The 13,245-nt window shown below is 33.4% G+C and overlaps 1 protein-coding gene and 1 pseudogene across 1 annotated transcript; one reads left to right on the top strand and one right to left on the bottom strand.

The window, feature by feature from the left end:
* The first annotated feature begins 3,312 nt into the window (after positions 1-3,312).
* LOC149193074 (nematode resistance protein-like HSPRO1 pseudogene) lies at positions 3,313-4,457 on the top strand (annotated as a pseudogene).
* Positions 4,458-9,731: 5,274 nt separating this feature from the next.
* On the bottom strand, positions 9,732-11,005 carry LOC149193073 (uncharacterized). Its single transcript, XM_089407200.1, has 5 exons — positions 10,865-11,005; positions 10,668-10,754; positions 10,387-10,503; positions 10,161-10,286; positions 9,732-9,917 (listed from the first exon to the last, which is right to left on the bottom strand). Exons 1-5 carry the CDS (start codon positions 11,003-11,005, stop codon positions 9,732-9,734), a joined length of 657 nt encoding a protein of 218 aa, XP_089263326.1.
* Positions 11,006-13,245: the final 2,240 nt, after the last annotated feature.

The following is a 13,245-nucleotide window of genomic DNA, read 5'->3' as shown; positions in this document are numbered from 1 at the left end:
CGTGCTTGATCCATCTATAAGTCATGTTATATCTTTTGACAAAAACCAGTTGGATTTGCTTTAAACTTTCAATATGGAAAATATCTTCTGTGATCTCTATATAATTTTCAATAACATAACTACTATTTGACATAACTTAATTGTAAAGTTATTTTGAAAGACTGCGAACTTTCATGTGCCAGCCTTTTCTTAAGGGCAATTGATCTCTTTTTTCCAAAAAAAAATTACATTCTCCAACACCATTTATCTTGTTGATTCTCGTCTTCTTGGTTGCCCATTCTCACTGACTTAAATTTAACCAACATTGTATCTGGTTGATTCTCTTGTCTTCTTGGTTGCCCATTCTCACCAATTTAGGTTTATCTACCATTGTGTATTACTTGTTGATTCTCTTGTCTTCTTGGTTACCCATTCTGAGTGACTTAGGTTTGACCAATATTGTCTTCCCACGCAAGAGTAGAGACAACCGAGTCATTCACCAATGACATTCAAGCAGCAAACAAGAGAAGATGTTGGAAAGGTGGTGTCGTTAATGTGAAGCGCAGAGGCGGGAAATGCTTAATTAGCACTGCAACCCTTCAATCTGCTCCAACTTCCATCCTAGCTAAACAGTATCATATATACTTATAATAGGTTGGTATATAATGAAGAACCATCTCAAGTAACTATCTCTGTTGATCCACTGATCTTTACTCCCAATGTAATCCAACAGTCTTCTATATCGTTGAGTCATGAATTCAAACCCTTGGGAAGCCATGAAACTTGATTGCTCAAACCTTTCTGCTGACCAGAAGGCACTGCTTGAAGCTACCTACGTGCATGCAAAAGCTAGACAGTAAACAGAGCATAGGATGGTAAACATTCCATTAAATTTCCATGAAAAGGTAGACCGATATTGGATTCCTTCAATAAACATCAGTCGTCTCTTACATGAGCATTTGCAATGTAGAACCAGCAACTGAAAGTTACCCTTTTAAATTATAGGCTCCAACAACCCACAATCATCACCAGTCTCAAAATAGTGAAAAATCATTCCTGAACAAATTAGCAAGCCTTCGAGTTTAACTGCTGGATTTTGTTGATGCATACACTAGTGCTGCCAATTGGATGGATAAAAATTTATGAATGCTGTAATTTACCAATTTTTCCTTCACCAATCCCAAAAACAAAAAAAATACTTCATGAATTAGCAAGCCTTCTTCTTTTCTCCTGGATTTTGTTGATCCATACCCTAGTGCTAACAGCTGGATACAAAAACAAACCTTTATGAATGCCCTAGTTTACTAGTCTTACTCTAAAATGAGATTAAGTGTGCCTAATGACAACTATTTCATGGACCTAGCTGGTTTATAAAAGAACATCACAAATCAAGAGATAACAGATGCGTGCAGAAAGAATTCAAATATACACAAAAACAGAGCAAGTTTAGCATCTTTCATGAATTTTCAATAAAAATACATAGTAAATTAATTGGGTATATTTTAGGTGGTCATGAGGAATGATTGTTATCTTTCCTAATTAGATTCAATTCTCACAAGTGACATGATAAACTAATATTGAATATATTATTAAAATGCTTTCAAACCTTATTTTAAAATAGATTTAACCCCTCAAAAGTATTTTACCTTTACCTAAGAACAAAACACACCCAAAAAAAAAGCATTTCTATTTGCTTAGCATTATACTTAGAATTAATAACTCGATAGACTCATAAATAAGTCTAGACCCAAATAGACTATACAATAAGGACCTCGTTGCATTAAAATAATACATCAGTGCGATTCGATAGCATTAAAATTTTCAAGTTCTTTGAGGATATGCGCACCACAACAAAGTCGAGGTTAGTTTACGGGTTAGTGTAAACTAAGAAAAGGTACAAATTCATTAAGAAAAAAAAAAAAAAAAATTCGATGCATTTTAGTTTTAGATAAATAAAAATGGTGAAAGTTAAAAATAGTTTGATTTATTTGTATTGCGTTGTTTAATGAGAAATTGTTTAAATTATTAAAAGTGGTTTGGATTTGGGTAAAAATCTTTGAATTAAGGAAAGACCTAGAAGGTCAACTGTGAGTTCATAGCTCAAAATCAAAGGAGGATAAATACAAGTGCAAAACTACGAAAAAAAGGTAGCTGAGACTATCGAGAAAACTGAGGAAAGACCTAGAAGGTCAACAATAAGTTCACAGTGCATAATTAAGTAGGGTAAATTATAAGTGCAAAACTAAGAAAAAATATAGCTGAAATATTCTTAAATATAGCTTAAATATAGCGGATTCCATAAAGTGATTTAAGAATATTTTGAAAACATATGAAATATAGCTGAAATATAGCTGAATTAACATAATATTTTACTAAACTAATTAATAAATATGTAACATAAAATATATTTGAATTACTGAATCTATTAATATACTATTTATTGAATCAGTAAACTAACTAATAAATCAATTTTTGACAACTTTATCCTCTCCCGGTGAAACTAATCCTCTCTCACATTGATAACTTTTTCATAAAGGGTATCATTATTTGCTTCATTAGATGTCACGAAGACAAAGTGAGAAAGGATACAGTTAATGGAACATATTTTCGATATTGGGGGAATGCCTTTTTATTAAACAATGGGTATTTTATGCTTTATGAGCATACTGAGAATGAGTGTTGTTCTTTCTTCGCAGAGGCATTGCAGCCGATGTTACATCATAATTTATTCAACTCTCAGCTCAAACCCAGAGAAAATATCGCTGTTTCTATGTCCAGGATTGAAACCGGAAACCTTTCCGTCGAGATGCTTTTAATGAGTTTAAATATTTACATTAAATATTAACACTTTAGATATTCAGACTAAAATCAGTTGATGAAAGCACTTACAGAGTTTGTCCTTGCCGGACGTGCAACAGTAATGTGCTCAGAATTTAAGTGCCAACAGACCAACCACCGTATATTTAGCTTATATCTATTCACTTTGTTAACTGGAAAAATATATATTTATGTGTTGACATTATTTAACTCTTTTCATTATTTATGTGTTGAGTTTTTATCATCTACATAAAAAGTTGAGTTGCAACAAATAGATATGTTTTTTGTCCAGTAACGTATTATATATAGCTTTTTGATATATTATGGCTTTTTAAATATATCAAGGATTTAAGAACATTTTATTCTATTCCAGTTTTCAAAATTTTAGTGTTTAAAATGTATTTTAGTGTTTATTCTATTATTATGTTGCTCTTTTTAGATTATGGTATATGGAGAGCATTAGTGTCTTTACTCTCCTCGTTATGTTTGCAGGGAAAAAATATGTCCTGTAAAAAAATGGCATCCTATTTTGCCTTTGTTGAAGAATCCATAGAGCCCTCCCCCATGGAGTGTGTGGGTTACGAGCAGTATGTGCATCTCCCCGAGCTCAGTGCCATGTGGAAATTCAAGGAATGGCCTGGTTGGTCTAGAGAGGGGTTGGTAAAGGCTGCCTTACAGTCATTGGAGATTACTTTTCAGTTTGTTTCGTCTGTCCTCTGTGACACAAGGACTTACATTGACAAAGAGGAATGGAAGAGAAGGCTTGAATCCTTAAGTAGTTCCCAGATTAAGTTGATTTCAATGATTTGTGAAAATGACAAGCAGGTTCCCACTATTCAGTTGTCAATAAGTAGTGGTGTTCTCTCATGGAAAGTTCTCCATGAGGTATGGTAGAGACCTGGTGCTTTACCTGTGGTTAGCAGAACAAGTGAAGAGAGCATAATTCCTCATTTGGGTATATGGAAAAGAGCTGAAGCTATGGTTTCTAGAATATAGTTTGCCATTGAAGGTCATATGCAGAGGACTCCCTTCACTTTAGGTCTGGGGAACCAAATATGTCAGGTAAGCCTATTCTTGAATATGATAGAATCTGCAAGCCAAGATATTTGCACTCTTTAAAACAACATAAATAGTTCCATAATCTAGAAGATGCCAAACTTTGCAATGTCCGCCAGATCTTTGAGGCGTGGGTATTTGTAGGCCAAGAATTGTTGCAGAGAGTATATGAAAGAATAGACTCTGGGGATTTCGTAGGAGCATCCACAGACTATTGGATGGTTGAAAGGATATGGAAGAGGCTCACAGAAATTGTGAATTTGCTTCTAGTGATGGACCCAGATGATCTCCTTTGCCTTAAACACCAGTTGGCAATTAGCAGCACTAGTACACTTGCAGGCACATATTGCCTTCGATCTGCCCCCCTTAAAGACCTTACAAATGCATGCAAGGAACTAAGGCATCTCGTGCCCAAAGTCATGGGTGTCGAGGCTGATCCAAAGGGTGGACCAAGGCTCCAGGAGGCACTTATGCATTTGTTTCATTCACATGGACTTCCCTCACATAACACTTCAGGTGCTTACCATGTTGCAACAATACATGTTCTGTTGGCCTTCCAGGCAATAGAAGCTGCGGTGAAAAGGTTTTTCTTCTCATATCAGTAGCTGGTAGTAACAACCATGGGTAGCACTGAAATGAAGGGTCCATCATATCTAGGTGCTTGTGATGTCCTAGGTCAAATATATTTTGAACCACCTTATTTCCCTAGTGTGGATGGTGCAAAGACATTTTTGGGTTACTATTGGCACTAAAAGTTACAACTATGGTGGATGGTACACTGGAAGATCTACAGACAAATCAAGTGAAGTGTACAAGAGAAGGAATAGTGCCTTCAGTTTTTCAATGTATTACCCCAAATTCATACATACACTTTTTACATTGACAGTTTTGAGTACTATACATAGAATTATATTGGATATAGGATTAGACTCATTTTTGTTTATCCCCATCAGTAGGACCAATCAATAGAACAGTGGTAGAAATTTGGGATTTTTTTTTTTTTCCCTCTCCAACATGGATAGGATACTAAGGATTCATAGTGTGCAATTCCTCCTTCGTTAAATAGTGTAAAAGATTGTCCAAAATTAAAAAGGTAATTATTAAAATTATTAAATTTTACGAGTTGTTTCTTTTTTTAATTTTAACATGAAATGTAGTTTAATGCTGTTATTTTTATATATATTTTTAAGATTTTTTTATTCAGTGTGTGAAACTAAGATAATTATAATTTTAATTTGTTAAGTTTATTTAATGGAATGCATCATAATTTTTTTGATGCAATTTTTTTTTTTTTTTAATCAGATTTTTTGTTTTTTAAGATTTTTTAATTCACTATGTGAAATTGAGATAATTATAATTTTAGATTATTGAATTTATTTAATGGAATGTATCATAAAAAATTTAATGTATTAAATCTATATCATATTCAAGTTACATTCCTACCATAAATATCCACTCATTTCCAAAGTTTTGAGAAAAAATATTAGATAATGCAGTTCAGATTGACTAATAACATATAATTAGTATAGTTTTTTATCTCTACATTTATTTTACAAAGTACTCCGATACTTCTTCATACTCTACTTTAATTTTCTTGCACATGGCCTTGTGTTATTGTTTAAGATGTCATTTAATTTAACTGAATTTATGGTAAAGGTATAAATTTTGCCTTTAGTTCTTCAATACAAATTTGTTTTAATGAGATTGTAAATTTTAGTCAAATTATTTCTAGTATAGTATCATTTATAAAATACGTTGTTCTTTAATCACATAAGTTTAAATTTAGAACATTGATAATGCATATTGCTTATAATCATTCTCACTCTTAATATCTATAATTTGGCTTAACACTTATCATTTTCTTGCAGATTGACACACAGTTCGCTCGCTTGTGCAGAGCCTAACCCCACAGTTTACAAAGAACAAAAACAATCATTGTAATTTTTCTTTCGTGGGTGACTGGAAACCTTTAGTGAATTGCCTTCACCTCTGCAATTTTTTTCCATATAGTTCAGATTGTTTTAATAATCAGTATTAGTAGGGCAATTACTTAGCATTTACTTTAAAATTTTTACATCTCACACATAGCTTAATAATGGGAAAAGTAAGTGGCCATAATCCACACATTTTTTCAATTTGTTTTGCTCTTTTACCGAAGTCAAATAGTTTAATTAGCAAAGGAGTAAGTGGCCCATAATTCACTCATATTTTTTACTAACCAAAGCATCTTTACTTCATTAGCATTGGGACTAGGAACTGGTGTTATTAAAGAAAGGGAGTAGCCCCTGCTTCCCTTGCGTCTTTTAGACGATCCTGGGCTTGCATCTGAAATCTTTCTGAAAGCACTAAGTTTTTCATCTCCCTTTTTAGGCTCACATAGTGTAATAGGAAGGAAGTAAGTGGCCCATCAACCACACATTATTTTATTTGCAGGTAAGGAACAAACATAATTTAGTGTAAGTAGACAAATTTGAAAAGGATCATCGAATATCCACATGACTACAAACTTTGTATGTTCACTATGTCAGTTACACACACATTTCACTACACACACTAAGCTACTCTAAAATTTGAACAAAGGGAATCAAGTGTAAAAACCCTTTGTACTTAGATTATTTAAGCTTAATTTTTCACACCATAAGTGAAGGAAGACATGTAAAAGCAATCATAACTTGAACAAACTAAATTTCCCCACATGGGCCATAAAATAATTTATAGTTTAGGTTAGGACTGTTGGGGGTAGGCATCTAATAAGCCGCCATGGTCATGTTACATTTTGAAACATAGAAGTTGTCTTTTAGGGTGCTTCAAATCCTTCAATCAGTCCACGGAAAAGACAACCCAGGCAGCACAGAGACCCGATTCAGAGGGGGTTCGGCTTAGGCTCAGTGCGTGCGGTCCTATATGGGGCTACCCAACCTGTATAGTGCTCGGTACTGATAACCGATTACCAAGAAGCTAAAGACTCGACTGCCTCCGTGAGACGAAGGTATCCTATTGGCCAAATTTTAGGGCATCTTTCCCTATAGGTGGAGGTGTGGGAAGCACTAAAGCCTCATTCAATACCTTGGTTGATTCTTTTCGTTGCTGGAAGCGTCACCAGTTCTTTCGAGACGTAGCCCCAGTACTCGTCATTCTTTGGCTGCTGGAAGCGTCACAAGTTCTTTCGGGACGTAGCCCCAGTACCCGTCATTTGTTGGCTGCTGGAAGCGTCACCAGTTCTTTCGGGACGTAGCCCCAGTACCCGTCACAAAAGATATCTCCGCAAGGCCCAGTTACTTATAGAGTGGAAAGGACGAATACGTCTTCATAGGACCTTTTATCATACGCAAAACAATCTAAAATATTTTCCTTGTTTGATTGATCACATAGCTTAACTTAAAGGGAAAGTAACACTTTATTTTTCAGTTTGCTTTATGTATGTAATTTCTTTTTATACACATTCCTCTCCTCACCACAAAAGTGACACACATTCCATTTTAAGAATACATAAATACTTTACTTTTTCATATTAAGAATAACAAGACAATGCTACACAAAACATTCCATATTAAGTTCTACTAGCTGATATTATAATTACCAAATAATATACTCCCATGGGCAACAAATTTAAATTAATTACAATGGGCATGTCATTTAGCATGATTATATTGTTTCTCTATTATATACAAGAAAGCGAGTCGAAATATCTACACCTTTGTCACCATGTCCTCTTGAATAAGACGTTACAATATTTATGAAGCCTAGATTTTTATAATTGATCAAAAATTGTATGTATATACATGACTAAATTTTATTTGTCTATCTAACGTATTTGAGAGAACAAAAAGAGAATTCCAATACTTATTTAGAACTTATAGTGATCACGTTTTGTGGAATGACGCAAGTCAAGACGAAAGCATTTATTCTATTTTGGATGGAAAAAGTTGACATTGGTTGTTCTGGCATAATGAGGATAGTGAAAATTAAATACCATATACTTCTCTGTTAATATTTTATCACCTTTGGTACCTATCATATATTTCATTCCTATCGCTCAGGTCTTCTATATAATGTTTTGTAACACCAGACTGTGCATAAAGTGTTGTAATAAGTGGCACGTTGGGTGTCTTTTATTAACATTTACAACCTCTCAGGACCCATTGATTGATAATCGTTCTGTTAGCATTCCTCTGCCTTCTAATGCAACCTATGAAATATTTGTATGAAATACTTCTGACTTGTAATGCATATCATAAATGATGCAACATATAGTTCTAACTTTTGTAACTGTGAAAATGACTTTGCTGAATTGGCTTCAATTAATCTACTCCGTGAATATCTTTGGCATATTCTATCATAATCTATTTCTGGTGGCATATACCATTAGTAACAAATCCTATGTAACGTTCATGCCAAAGAGATGAAAATCCATTTCAACACCCACTGATCCACAATAAAATGGAGTTTCATGGGAGGCTTCCTCCAAAGGATAGAGATAAAATGTCTACTCCATTCAACACCACTGTGTCCATTCCTGCCATGATGTCTGAGTGGGAGCACCCTTGATACGAGTATACCTTATACACTACTATAATGTTCACAGTGTAGCCCATGGACTCATATATGAGGCATTTCCCTCTTTTCAAGTGCCAGAAATGGGCACCCATGCATCTCTCCATGGATTTTATTGTGGCCACCTGATTGCTTCTCATTTTAACTCTAAATCCAATGAAAGCAATATTTCCTATGTAGAGTATACTCATTTCTTCCAATTCTTCATCATTTAATACTCATGCTTTCATAACTGCAACCTGAATGAATTACCCATACCAAGTTACAGGATTCATAGAATCATGGGTTCAAACCTTTGATGAGTTCATGTGAACTATGAATGACTGGAGCTTTCTGACTGCTTCTTTGGATAAATTGCATCATAAAAAAGGAGAAGGGCTGAAACCCATTTTGTGCTAACTTTTCCAACCTTGTAATCAGATCTTAGTAAAGCCTTTGTCCATATTCAATAGGCAAAGTAAGAGGTCCATATGTAGTAGTAAGCTCCGAAATACCAAAAATAGATCTCTGAAAGGCTATATTTCTAGAGTAAGAACCTTCCTCTAGCCTTGACCTCATTGATTATCAAATCATCATGCCTATGAATCATGCTTCGTTATTATATGAATTATTTATGTGCATATTTGGTTAACTCTATAACATTCATAATTTTTCTTTAACGAATGGAAATTCTGGAAAAACTTATTCTAAAATACACCACTAAAAATTAACAGATATATAGTTGAAATCTACAACATTATTATTTTCTTTTTTTAAAACTAAAATTATGAAGACCTATCACACCTATTAACATAACCAGAAACTATCTACGTGAGCAGAGGGATGATTGAAATGGGTGCTCAAAAATGCGGTCACATATGGAGATAATGACGTCTTGGAGCGGTTTACTGCATTAATAATTAATAACATTAGATTTTGTTAATTATGCTTTGATAAGGATGCCAGGAGACTGAGCACTGAATCGTTCAGGAATATATTATCCTGTTTTTATTCCTTTGTATATATTTGTGTGCATTATTTCGCCTTTAAAGTCACGGATTCACTGTTTCTTGGATTGATGCGATAGCAGCTAGGATAAAGTTGGACAGATAAGGGCAAACGTAGCTAGTGAAGGGCAATACTTCAGAGGAATATCATACAAATATATTTAAAATCTTTATGATGTTGGCATTTTAAAGACATACTTAGCACCTAGAAACAATTTTTGGAAAAAAAAATGATGTATTAAAAAGTCTAAAAAATACAGAGATTACATATATTGAAACTGTCCTTGTAGCCCCTTTATAGATAAAACAATGGCTAAAGTTATATTATTGTAGCCTAAGTCATTTAAACTTGCTGGAATGTTTAGCCTTCAAAGTAGCAAACCTAGTGGGTTTAGTGAGAGCAATGCTAGTTGAGCATATATGCTCTATGTATTGTTTGCGTGACTTGAACCCACGTGCTTTCAAGTCCTTTGGCGTGATTTTGGTCCTTTTAGCCATAGCATCAACATTTATCTTTTTTGTTTTCTGTAGAAATTAAAACATTATCAATAAATATCAAAATCCACATAGATATAATGAAAATATGCTGACCATGTAACGAATATGAAAAGACATTTCATTGACTAGCTATCAATAAATATCAAAATCTATATAGATATAATGAGAATATGGTGAACATGTAAGGAATATGAAAAGAAAATGCATTAACTAGTCATAAAAAAATATGTCAATGTTATTATGAGCTAAGATATGTAGTATATAACTTACCTCTCCTAATTTATCTTGAAGTCTAGGTGAATGCCGCAATGGTTGAGGAGAATGTGATTTTTGCTGAGTATCATGTCCACCATCATACATGTGCAAAGGTGTTTTAGGAGATGTATATTCATTACTCTGAACATTAGATTATACATAGATATAAGTATGTGAATAAAAAAGAATTAAATGTAAAAATATGATAAAATTATAAGAGTATAAATAAATATAGTCTTACCTTGCATTGTGACATTGGACATGAAGATGGTTGTAGCATTTGAACCATTTCATTTCCATTCTTCTTAAGGCTTCTACAAGGGGTTTTCATTGATTGTGATGGTTCCAAAGGGAACACCTGCACCATAAATAAGAAATAACACACACGCACATAATAAAAAAAATCAAAGATAAGGATATATAATACAGAACATCCATTTCTCATCCCATCATTATGGTAAAACATAACAATTTATATATTAATATTTTCGGTGGAATAGGTTATATGGATTAAAAACTTACTGGCCCAGTAACCCCTTGAAAACCTTGAAATCTAGGTGAGCGTCGCAATGGTTGGTGGCTTGAATTTGGGGAATTTTGTTGATTAGGCTATGCATATCAATAACAATGAGAAATTAGTATACAATTATAATAAATATAAATATTATTTAATGTTAAAATGTCTAAAAAATTAATATATGCAAAAAAATGGACTCAACTGTGTTGTCATTGTCCTGATTGGTTTCATCAAAGTTTAATATATGGCTGTGCCCATATGATCCTTCTTCCCCCACATCATCGGGAACCTCAGTGCTTGCTTTCTCTTTTATAGCAATATCTATGCGCTTCATTGTCTGCATGCGTCTACGAGGTAGACTCTCATCCCAACGTTGAATTTTTTCACAAATCCTTTGCTTTGAAGTGTCATTAAGCTGATCAAATGTAGCAACTGACTGTGAAAACAAGTTTCAATGAATTTAGTCCACAACAATAAATTAATATTAATAGAAAACATATACAGATAAATACTAATAAATACTTACAACTGAAAGAATTTCTTCATTGACAATATTAATAAAAAATCATATACAAATAAATACTAATAAATACTTACAGCTGAAAGAATTTCTTCATTGACAAATCTTTTATATGCTTGTTGTCGTGCACGACATAGCCTTGCATCTAAGTCATATTGTATTCTGGCATTTTTCCTTTTAACTGCACTTGTTGATTTGACCGCCCATGTAGCATTTGCATCTCTTGCTCGACCTCTTTGACGTGGAAGAATTGGTGGGAGATTGTGGGTGGTAGCGCGATGATGATTAAGGCCAGATAGCTTAGATCGACTCAAATTCCCCGCACAGCCACCAACAAGACAAGTGAACACTTGCTTGGTGCCTTTGATAGTTACCTCCCATTCATGTCTAATTTCCTCCATTTTCTTACTTCCTTATAAATGAATATGTAAACAACAATGTTGTTAAAAACATCATAAAAACACATTAAAATAAAAATCAATATTCATATCTATTTTTTTGTGGTCACTGTTGCACATCCGGCAAGGACAAAGTCTGTAAGTGCTTTCATCAACTGATTTTAGTCTGATTTTAGTTTAACGATTATGTTTTTTTCTTTGGAATTTCTTGAAAGAAAAAAATTGCAGGGATTTTAGTAAATCTAAATAAAAATTATGTGTACTGCAAATTTTTGACAGTGTTAAATTTATTTCTATTATAAAAATATAATTCAAACACTGTATTTACAAAAATAAAATTTTTGAATTTTTTACCCAAATCCAAACCACTTTTAATCATTTAAACAATTTATCATTAAACAACGCAATACAAATAAATCAAACTATTTTTAACTTTCACCATTTTTATTTATCTAAAACTAAAATGCATCGAATTTTTTTTTTTTTTTTTTCTTAATGAATTTGTACCTTTTCTTAGTTTACTAACCCGTAAACTAACCTCGACTTAGTTGTGGTGCGCATATCCTCAAAGAACTTGAAAATTTTAATGCTATCGAATCGCACTGATGTATTCTTTTAATGCAACGAGGTCCTTATTGTATAGTCTATTTGGGTCTAGACTTATTGATGAGTCTATCGAGTTATTAATTCTCAGTATAATGCTAAGCAGATAGAAATGCTTTTTTTTTGGGTGTGTTTTGTTCTTAGGTAAAGGTAAAATACTTTTGAGGGGTTAAATCTATTTTAAAATAAGGTTTGAAAGCATTTTAATAATATATTCAATATTAGTTTATCATGTCACTTGTGAGAATTGAATCTAATTAGGAAAGATAACAATCATTCCTCATGACCACCTAAAATATACCCAATTAATTTACTATGTATTTTTATTGAAAATTCATGAAAGATGCTAAACTTGCTCTGTTTTTGTGTATATTTGAATTCTTTCTGCACGCATCTGTTATCTCTTGATTTGTGATGTTCTTTTATAAACCAGCTAGGTCCATGAAATAGTTGTCATTAGGCACACTTAATCTCATTTTAGAGTAAGACTAGTAAACTAGGGCGTTCATAAAGGTTTGTTTTTGTATCTAGCTGTCAGCGCTAGGGTATGGATCAACAAAATCCAGGAGAAAAGAAGAAGGCTCGCTAATTCATGAAGTATTTTTTTTGTTTTTGGGATTGGTGAAGGAAAAATTGGTAAATTACAGCATTCATAAATTTTTATCCATCCAATTGGCAGCACTAGTGTATGGATCAACAAAATCCAGGAGTTAAACTCGAAGGCTTGCTAACTAGTTCAGGAATGATTTTTCACTATTTTGAGACTGGTGATGATTGTGGGTTGTTGGAGCCTATAATTTAAAAGGGTAACATTCAGTTGATGGTTCTACATTGCAAATGCTCATGTAAGAGACGACTGATGTTTATTGAAGGAATCCAATATCGGTCTACCTTTTCATGGAAATTTAATGGAATGTTTACCATCCTATGCTCTGTTTACTGTCTAGCTTTTGCATGCACGTAGGTAGCTTCAAGCAGTGCCTTCTGGTCAGCAGAAAGGTTTGAGCAATCAAGTTTCATGGCTTCCCAAGGGTTTGAATTCATGACTCAACGATATAGAAG

Source organism: Pinus tabuliformis, chromosome 2_2, assembly GCF_031772625.1.
Source record: "Pinus tabuliformis cultivar Carrire ecotype Pingquan chromosome 2_2, CPIR1, whole genome shotgun sequence".
Classification (NCBI taxonomy): domain Eukaryota; kingdom Viridiplantae; phylum Streptophyta; class Pinopsida; order Pinales; family Pinaceae; genus Pinus; species Pinus tabuliformis.
The sequence above is the reverse complement of the archived record's forward strand: the minus strand, read 5'-3'. Positions and strand labels throughout refer to the sequence as shown.

Coding starts and splice junctions, on each gene's coding strand:
- LOC149193073 (XM_089407200.1), bottom strand. CDS start 11,005: ATGCAGACAATGAAGCGCATAGATATTGCTATAAAAGAGAAAGCAAGC. Junction 10,755..10,864: donor ATCAGGACAATGACAACACA/GTTGAGTCCATT, acceptor TGATATGCATAG/CCTAATCAACAAAATTCCCC. Junction 10,504..10,667: donor TTCAAGGGGTTACTGGGCCA/GTAAGTTTTTAA, acceptor TTTATGGTGCAG/GTGTTCCCTTTGGAACCATC.